Genomic DNA, 9737 nt, shown 5'->3' on the forward strand with positions numbered 1-9737 from the left:
TTGAAGGGATAGTTCACCCAAATTACAAAATGATGAGTCGCTGGTTTGAAGACCCAAGCCGAAAAGATGAAACATCTGTCGTTGTGTCCTTGAGAAAGGCATTTAGCCCTAATCTGTAAGCCATCTGTTGTCCAGGTACCACACCATCAAATCAAATGTATTTCTTATATGCTTCGTAAACAACATGTGTAGACCAGTGGTGGAAAAAAGTATCGAAAATTGTAATACTTGAGTAAAAGTAAAGATACCTTATAAGAAAACGACTCAAGTAAAAGTGAAAGTCTACTTGAGTAAAAGTCTAAAAGTAATTGGTTTTGAATATACTTAAGTATCAAAAGTAAATGTAATTGCTAAAATATACTTAAGTATCAAAGTAAAAGTAAATGTATAAATCAATTCACATTTCTTATATTAAGCAAACCAAACGATTTTCATGGTTTTTTTTAATTTTTATTTACAGATAGCCAGGGGCACACTTAAAGACTCAGACATCCTTTACAAACGAAGCATTTGTAGTTAGTGAGTCCACCAGATCAGAGGCAGTAGGGCCGACCAGGGATGTTCTCTTGATAAGTGCGTGAAATAGACCATTTTCCTGTCCTGCTAAGCATTCAAAATGTAACTTTTGGGTGTCAAGGAAAATGAATGGAGTAAAAAGTATGTAGTGTGTATGTAATGTAGTGGAGTAAAAGTAAAAGTTGTCAAAAATATAAATAGTAAAGTACAGATACCCCAAAAAACAACTTATGTAGTACTTTAAAGTATGTTTAAGTACTTTACACCACTAGTGTAGACCAACAGTGAAATGCTTACTTAGGGGCCCTTACCAACAATGCAGAGAAAATAAAACATAAATAATATAAAAATAATAACACTTGGAATAAATACACAATGAGTAACGATAACTTGGCTATCTCTAAATACACAGGGTACCATCTTTAGTTTGGCAGAAGGAAAATGCACTCTGCGCCATTCTGGCTAAAGCATCTGTCATAGGTAACTTTTGGAGAGCCATAACCATAATGTAGTCCGCAATGCCTGCGTAATAGTCTACTGTAGAACTAATTCAAATAAATTGCATCGAGTTGGCTCTAGTTGCAATGACATATTCCCTTGATGTTGGATGTCTTCAAGATATACTATAGTTTGAATTATTAGCTTAATCACACATAACTATATATATCATCTGTCTATTGAATGATATATATACTCATTATAGCCAAGTCAAACAGAACTTAACGTCTGTGGTTAACATTTCAAATAATTATAGAGAATATCTAGAGGACTGGCGATGTCAAGCTCATCTATCGATACTTTATCTCCATCTAGTGTACCAGCAGCGCATTTACCTCTTCAGTTCCCTATTCAGAACTTGGCTTGCGCCGCCGCCCGCCAACCGGCGTCTCCATCCCTCCCTCGGAATCGAGGAATTTCTAAGTTCTTATCTTGGTTTGCACGTTGCTTGTCGGTGAATATTAACAAACAGCATTGTCTACGAATAAGCCAAAGGACCAACTTGTTTACACGCGACTGAAGGGGAGAGGGTGGGAGGAGGTGAGTGCTTGGTATATAAAGTACAGAAGGCCGACATGTGGATCCACTGACAGAACAGTGCAAGTGGAAGGCTTTTGCGCTCCTTTGTAAAGAGGTAACTTGTACCCAAACTTACGCAGTTGCCACTGTGTCGCTTTTTGGAACTTTTTCCTTGACCAAGGAATATTCCATTTTGTGAAAAGGTTATTCTTTCTGGACTAAAGAAATATCAAGATGGATTTAAGAATACTTTTCTCCGTGTTGTCAATTATGTACTCTGGATATGTACATACAGGTAAGATCTTGCAAAGAGACTCGTGTTTTATTAGCCTAACTCTTGAATAGGCTATACATGTGTGTTTCAGCATTTTTTTTTCAACATACCCGGTAAATCAGTGCAAGTATAATAAGATAATACTAGATAATAAATAATATAACAATAAATAATGATCCTAAATACTCTAATCCCCTGTGAAGTCATATAAGTAACCTATTTGATTATTCATTGTTGTGATATTGTTATAATACTATATGCATGAACATTATGAAGAAAATGATTAGGTTGTCAAACTTATAAGCACTGCGTTTTAGGCATTTGACTGTGCAAACCGGTGGCTAGGTTACTGCAGCAAGCCATTGACATTCCAAGTATCCCGTCATAACATTAGATGCATATGACAATTTCTGTCAAAGATTCAATATTGGTTATAATTAACATGCCATGATACTTTGTCCTTCACAGTTTCATCTGCACCTATGGGAAAAGAAACAGCCGTAGACACCACAGCCACCCCGGTGCCAGTGCGCCACATCAGGAACAAGCGATGCTCCTGCGCAACGTTCCTGGACAAGGAGTGTGTTTACTTCTGTCATCTGGACATCATATGGGTCAACACGCCTGAGTACGTCACTTTTCCAACCGATTCTATCCATTCTATTCTATTAATTCTATGTAATGTAACTGGCTGGCTTGGTTACAGTTGGCTAATGATTTCGTTCATGTATTTAGGCGCGTGGTTTCCTACGGACTGGGCAACGCATCTAGAAAGAAGCGCGCAATTAAGGATCCCGAGGTCTCCCAACAGGACCCTCGATGTAAGTGCGTCAGTGAAGATGACGGCACGTGTATAAGCTTCTGTCAGCTGGAAAATCACCTCAGGTATAACACGTTGCAAAATATTAGCACACCACTTTATTTAGTTCTAACTTGTCAGAACCGTTTTGCATAATGGCATTAGCCAGCTATTTGGGGGTAATTACGCGTGTTCCATTCCATTACTGCAACGTGGATGTTGCAACATTGTAGCCTGTACACATTACGATAAATACATCACATTTTGTGTTTGGTTGCATCATTTAAAATGTACGTCTCTATTTATCTTCGTGATCTATTCAGTTCAATTCTCATTTGAGCTGCTGCCAACAAAGCAAATCACCGTAACCTGTGTGAACAAGTTTCCACGTCGTCGTGTTATTTTCGCCATTAGATGTTGCGAAACCATAAGGATTCATGGAAAGTCGACTCAATGATCATGTATTGTACACGTTCGCTCTTTCTTTCTTTAGATACGGGGCAGCAGCAGTGATCCGTCCTGCGTCAGACGTGATCCGTCCCGTGCCAGACACCGTGATCCGTCCTGCGCAAGACACCGTGATCCGTCCCGTGCCAGACACCGTGATCCGTCCCGTGCCAGACACCGTGATCAGTCCTGCGCCAGACACCGTGATCCGTCCCGTGCCAGACACCGTGATCAGTCCCGTGCCAGACACCGTGATCCGTCCCGCCCTTGCTGAGTATGCTGGGAGGCAGCAGTGCAAACACAAGCTGGCAGCCAAAACGTCTAGGATTAAAAGGTAAGAGAAACCACTCTGCTTAGACTGAAAATAAACAAAGAAACAAACATCTTCTTGGTATCATTTCTTTATGTGGGAGATGTGATATGGAATTTCCACACCCAGACTCAGACTACAAGGACATGTATCAGCCCCTTACAGAAGTGGCTGTCACATCTCCTTTCACCTGTCATCGTGTTTATAAACCTACCGCTCTCAGAGACTGCTCTGTCACATCTCCTTTCACATATAACCGCTCTCAGAGACTGCTCTGTCAGGTCTCCTTTCACATATAACCGCTCTCAGAGACTGCTCTGTCAGGTCTCCTTTCACATATAACCGCTCTCAGAGACTGCTCTGTCACATCTCCTTCACATATAACCGCTCTCAGAGACTGCTCTGTCACATCTCCTTCACATATAACCGCTCTCAGAGACTGCTCTGTCACATCTCCTTTCACATATAACCGCTCTCAGAGACTGCTCTGTCACCTCTCCTTCACATATAACCGCTCTCAGAGACTGCTCTGTCACCTCTCCTTCACATATAACCGCTCTCAGAGACTGCTCTGTCACATCTCCTTCACATATAACCGCTCTCAGAGACTGCTCTGTCACATCTCCTTTCACATATAACCGCTCTCAGAGACTGCTCTGTCACATCTCCTTCACATATAACCGCTCTCAGAGACTGCTCTGTCACATCTCCTTTCACATATAACCGCTCTCAGAGACTGCTCTGTCACATCTCCTTTCACATATAACCGCTCTCAGAGACTACTCTGTCACATCTCCTTTCACCTATCATCGTGTTTAGAAACCTAACCCCTGTCAGTCTGCTCTGTTTTAAACCTAACCCCTGTCAGTCTGCTCTGTTTTAAACCTAACCCCTGTCAGTCTGCTCTGTTTTAAACCTAACCCCTGTCAGTCTGCTCTGTTAGAAACCTAACCCCTGTCAGTCTGCTCTGTTTTAAACCTAACCCCTGTCAGTCTGCTCTGTTTTAAACCTAACCCCTGTCAGTCTGCTCTGTTTTAAACCTAACCCCTGTCAGTCAGCTCTGTTTTAAACCTAACCCCTGTCAGTCTGCTCTGTTAGAAACCTAACCCCTGTCAGTCTGCTCTGTTTTAAACCTAACCCCTGTCAGTCTGCTCTGTTTTAAACCTAACCCCTGTCAGTCTGCTCTGTTTTAAACCTAACCCCTGTCAGTCTGCTCTGTTTTAAACCTAACCCCTGTCAGTCTGCTCTGTTAGAAACCTAACCCCTGTCAGTCTGCTCTGTTAGAAACCTAACCCCTGTCAGTCTGCTCTGTTTTAAACCTAACCCCTGTCAGTCTGCTCTGTTAGAAACCTAACCCCTGTCAGTCTGCTCTGTTTTAAACCTAACCCCTGTCAGTCTGCTCTGTTTTAAACCTAACCCCTGTCAGTCTGCTCTGTTTTAAACCTAAGCCCTGTCAGTCAGCTCTGTTTTAAACCTAACCCCTGTCAGTCAGCTCTGTTAGAAACCTAACCCCTGTCAGTCTGCTCTGTTAGAAACCTAACCCCTGTCAGTCTGCTCTGTTTTAAACCTAACCCCTGTCAGTCTGCTCTGTTTTAAACCTAACCCCTGTCAGTCTGCTCTGTTTTAAACCTCTGTCAGTCTGCTCTGTTAGAAACCTAACCCCTGTCAGTCTGCTCTGTTTTAAACCTAACCCCTGTCAGTCTGCTCTGTTTTAAACCTCTGTCAGTCTGCTCTGTTAGAAACCTAACCCCTGTCAGTCTGCTCTGTTTTAAACCTAACCCCTGTCAGTCTGCTCTGTTTTAAACCTAACCCCTGTCAGTCAGCTCTGTTTTAAACCTAACCCCTGTCAGTCTGCTCTGTTTTAAACCTAACCCCTGTCAGTCTGCTCTGTTTTAAACCTAACCCCTGTCAGTCAGCTCTGTATTAAACCTAACCCCTGTCAGTCTGCTCTGTTTTAAACCTAACCCCTGTCAGTCTGCTCTGTTTTAAACCTAACCCCTGTCAGTCTGCTCTGTTAGAAACCTAACCCCTGTCAGTCTGCTCTGTTTTAAACCTAACCCCTGTCAGTCTGCTCTGTTTTAAACCTAACCCCTGTCAGTCTGCTCTGTTAGAAACCTAACCCCTGTCAGTCTGCTCTGTTAGAAACCTAACCCCTGTCAGTCTGCTCTGTTTTAAACCTAACCCCTGTCAGTCTGCTCTGTTTTAAACCTAACCCCTGTCAGTCTGCTCTGTTTTAAACCTAACCCCTGTCAGTCTGCTCTGTTAGAAACCTAACCCCTGTCAGTCTGCTCTGTTAGAAACCTAACCCCTGTCAGTCTGCTCTGTTAGACACATTAATAACATGGAAACATATAAGGTAAATTGCTGAGTATGTCTGTTTGACTGCAGGCGCTATGACAGGTAAGGCCAGCCTTGTGGTTTTAGTTAGTTAGGATGTTGACGACTGATTGACATCAATGCAAATCACAATCAACATCACCTGAATTCCACTGTCTTAATTAATATTAGCCCCTGAGAGGATAAATTAAGTTGTTTGAGTCTGATCATTGGTGTGTAACAGGTCTCTTATCTTTCTCTCTAGGGTGAAACACAGAGACCACAAAGCAGTTGGCCCCTCAGCTCTAAGGGCCACAGTGAAAGCTTGCCTGCTGCTGGAGAAGTGGATGGTGAAACAACGACACAAGCCGAGAGAAGGGAGATGAGAAGAGAGATGAGGAGAGAGATGAGGATACACAGGTGCACCTTGTGGGAGATGTCAACATACTCTGTCACCCTCACAGAGGGTAGAGATTCATCCATCTCTGTCTATCCACCTGCCATTGGGGACTCATATGCTGTGGTCCCTGGAGATGCATTGGATACTCCACAGGAAGCCTGCCACTGGACCCCCCATGTTGGCTCAATGGTGTGCGTCATGAAAGGGGATGAATGGCTGTGCTGGTGGGTGCCGCGTCCAGTCTCTCCGCTGAACGTGTCCCTCTTCTTCAGAGAGATGCAGACGGTCGGAGATACATGCAGGAGAAATCAGATGAACGGGTGTCAACTTTACTGACACCACATCCTAAAGACAAGGATGGACACTTGATGGTCCTCCCAGGTACTGTCCATGGACACACCCTTTGGACTTCAGCTGCAACTCTCAAACAGAACTTCAGATCATATCTGATGACTTGAATGACTGAAACTTGAATCTCTACATTCCTTTTTTTTGACTGTCGCTGGATTTGAGAGACCGGGCTACTTCACACAACAGCATCAGAAGCCCTGTTGCTGCTAGCCTGTCCAAAGCTCTTGTGTCTGCTCTTTTCAAGAAAAGGTTGGATTGAAAGAAGATCACAGTCTCATAGACTTATTGAATTGACTCTATGGCCTTGCATAAGTACCTCAACAGACTGATTCCAGGTGTTGTCATAGTTTGACTGAGCTTTTACAGCTTTGACAGACCTAACCTTTCCAAATGATTCATTAGAGTTTTCTGCTAATATTGATTTCTGTCTATGTTTGTCTGAGATTTCTCTATACACACTCTATAATAATTAATCACTATATATTTAATACACACTGTATAATAATTAATCACTATATATTTAGTACACACTGTATAATAATTAATCACTATATATTTAATACACATTGTATAATAATTAATCACTATATATTTAATACACATTGTATAATAATTAATCACTATATATTTAATACACATGGTTCTGTCCCTATATGTTTTATTTATTGCATTCATTTATAGTCATATTGGCCCATGATACGATAATATGTTGTATGTCATTTCTGTGAAATAATTTTGTCGCCAAGATAGTTTTGGCAAAACTTAGGGAAATAAATTGTCACAGTTATTTAAAATACCTTTACCTATCTGTCTGTTACACACTCACAAACATTATATTTCAACTCACTTCAATTCAATTCATTAATATGGATAGATCTTTATTGTCCCCGAAGGGCAATTTTGTTTGCACACAAAAACACAAAGTGTCTAAGTGGATGCAAAGTGGAATTATTAGCTGATTTGCATCAAAAGTTTCATGATTTCAGCTCAAAAAATGAAAGTTGGAAGTGGTGATGTCACAATGGAGAGCCTTAGAGTCTTGACAAATCCCATTTTAACGGATGGAGTGAAAAAATACGACAAAAAAGTGAATAACGTAAACAGTACAGCAGATATCAAAACGTTGTATTGATCTGAACAGCAGCTGTAAATATGCTGTAGATATATGTTGTAGACATGGGTCAAAGTGGTTTGTAATCAAATTAGATTCCTGAATAATCCTTTACAACCACTGATCTCAGATCGGTGACCTTTGACCTAGTCTCTCTGTTTATTTCTGAAATCACGGAGGAACATAGAGAAGCGGCAGCAGTGGGAATAGGATCTGTCTTCGCCAACCTGTTTTAAAATGAACTCCCCTTCACCGCTCACCTCTACTGTAAACAAAATAGCCAGGTAATGCAAACCCCAATCAGTCTTTGAAGACTGGTGCATCCCAAATGCCACCTTATTCCCTATGTAGTGCACTACTTTTGACAGGGCCTTAGTCAAAAGGAGTGCACTATATAGGGAATAGGGTGCCATTTGGGATGCATACTTGCATCGAGTGAATAATGCGATCCATAAATAACAGGAATGAACAGAAGTCCTTTGAGCCCAAGGGTACGTCCCAAATGGCACCCTACTCCTTAAATAGTGCACTACTTTTGACCAGCGCCCTTTTCACTATAAAGGGAATACTGTGCCATTTGGGACACAGGCAGACTGTTGGAGACCTGAGATAATGAGAAAGTGCTGTGTCGACTAAAAAGTGATTGTGTGGAAGATTACCAAAGTGTGATATGAATAATAAGGTTAACCTTAACCTTCCATCATTGTGTCAAACAAATGCAAACTCTGTAATTTGTCAAACAGCTGCAAGGGACAATCTTTTGTGTGAAAAATGGGACAAAAGTTACATGTCGCTTAACTTACTCCATAATTTCTTGCAGTCAGAGGTGCTTTCCTCTCTACATTTCAATCAAGATAGGAATACTCAAACTTTGCTTTCTCTGATACGACAAGTGACTCAACTCAGCAGAATTCACACATCAACCAGCCTGAGTCAATCTGAAGCGATTCTCTAACAGCAGCCCTCGCCTTAGAGACCCACCTTCCCTGCACTCTCTGAGGTTCTGTTGAGACATACAGTGCATTCTGAAAGTATTCAGACCCCTTCACTTTCCCCACAGTTTGTTACGCCTTATTCTAAAATGGATAAAATCGTTTTTTTCCCCTCATCACAGTACCCCAATGCCCCATAAACAAGTACTTAGACATTTTTTGAAAAGGTATAAAAAGACAAAAACAGAAAATACCTTATTTACATAAGTATTCAGACCCTTTGCTATGGGACTTGAAATTAAGCACAGGTGCATCCTGTTTCCATTGATCATCCTTGAGATGTTTCTAAAACTTGATTGGAGTCCACCTGTGGTAAAGTCAATTGGACAACTGAATGCATTTAACTGAAATGTGTCTTCTGCATCTAACCCAACATCCACATCTTCAGCACCCAGGGAGCAGTGGGTAACTGCCTTGTTCAGGGGAAGAAGGACAGATTTTTAGCTTGTCAGCTCAGGGATTTGATCCAGCAACCTTTCGGTTACTGGTACTACGCTCTAACCACTAGGCTACCTGCCATCCCGACATGATTTGGAAAGGCACACACCTGTCTATATAAGGTTCCACAGTTGATAGTGCATGTCAGAGCAAAAAATTATTGTCCGGATTTGTCCGTAGAGCTCCAAGACAGGCACAGATCTGGGGAAGGGTACCAAAACATTTCTGCAGCATAGAAGGTCCCCAAGAACACACTGGCCTCCATCAATTTTAAATGGAAGGAGCCTGGCCAAACCGAGCAATCGGGGAGAAGGGCCTTAGACAGGGAGGTGACCAAGGACCCGATGGTCACTCTGACAGAGCTCCATAGTTACTCTGTGGCGACAGGAGAACCTTCCATAAGAACAACCATCTCTGCAGCACTCCACCAATCAGGCCAGATGGAAGCCCTTCCTAAGTAAAAGACACATGACAGCCCGCTTGGAGTTTTCCAAAAGTTACCTAAAGACTCTCTGACCATGGGAAACACGATTATGCTTTGCTTTATCTTGACCAGGTCACAGTTGTAAATGAGAACTTGTTCTCAACTAGCCTACCTGGTTAAATAAAAGGTGAAATAAAAATAAAATTAAAGAAAGATCTGGTCTGATGAAACCAAGATTGAACTCTTTGGCCTGAATGCCAAGTGTCACGTCTGGAGGAAACCTGGCACCATCCCTAAGGTGAAGCGTGGTGGTGGCAGCATCATGCTGTGGGGATGTTTTTC

General features: G+C 42.0%; 1 protein-coding gene across 1 annotated transcript; it reads left to right on the top strand.

The window, feature by feature from the left end:
- Nucleotides 1–1323: 1323 nt before the first annotated feature.
- Nucleotides 1324–7224, top strand: LOC106589028 (uncharacterized). The gene is made up of 5 exons (XM_014178669.3): nt 1324–1828; nt 2276–2435; nt 2543–2692; nt 3100–3387; nt 5945–7224. The coding sequence occupies exons 1-5, from the start codon at nt 1768–1770 to the stop codon at nt 6063–6065; spliced, it is 780 nt and encodes a 259-aa protein (XP_014034144.2). The 5' UTR covers nt 1324–1767; the 3' UTR covers nt 6066–7224.
- The last annotated feature ends 2513 nt before the right edge of the window (nt 7225–9737 follow it).

This window comes from Salmo salar, chromosome 27 (assembly GCF_965601325.2).
Source record: "Salmo salar chromosome 27, fSalSal1, whole genome shotgun sequence".
NCBI lineage: Eukaryota > Metazoa > Chordata > Actinopteri > Salmoniformes > Salmonidae > Salmo > Salmo salar.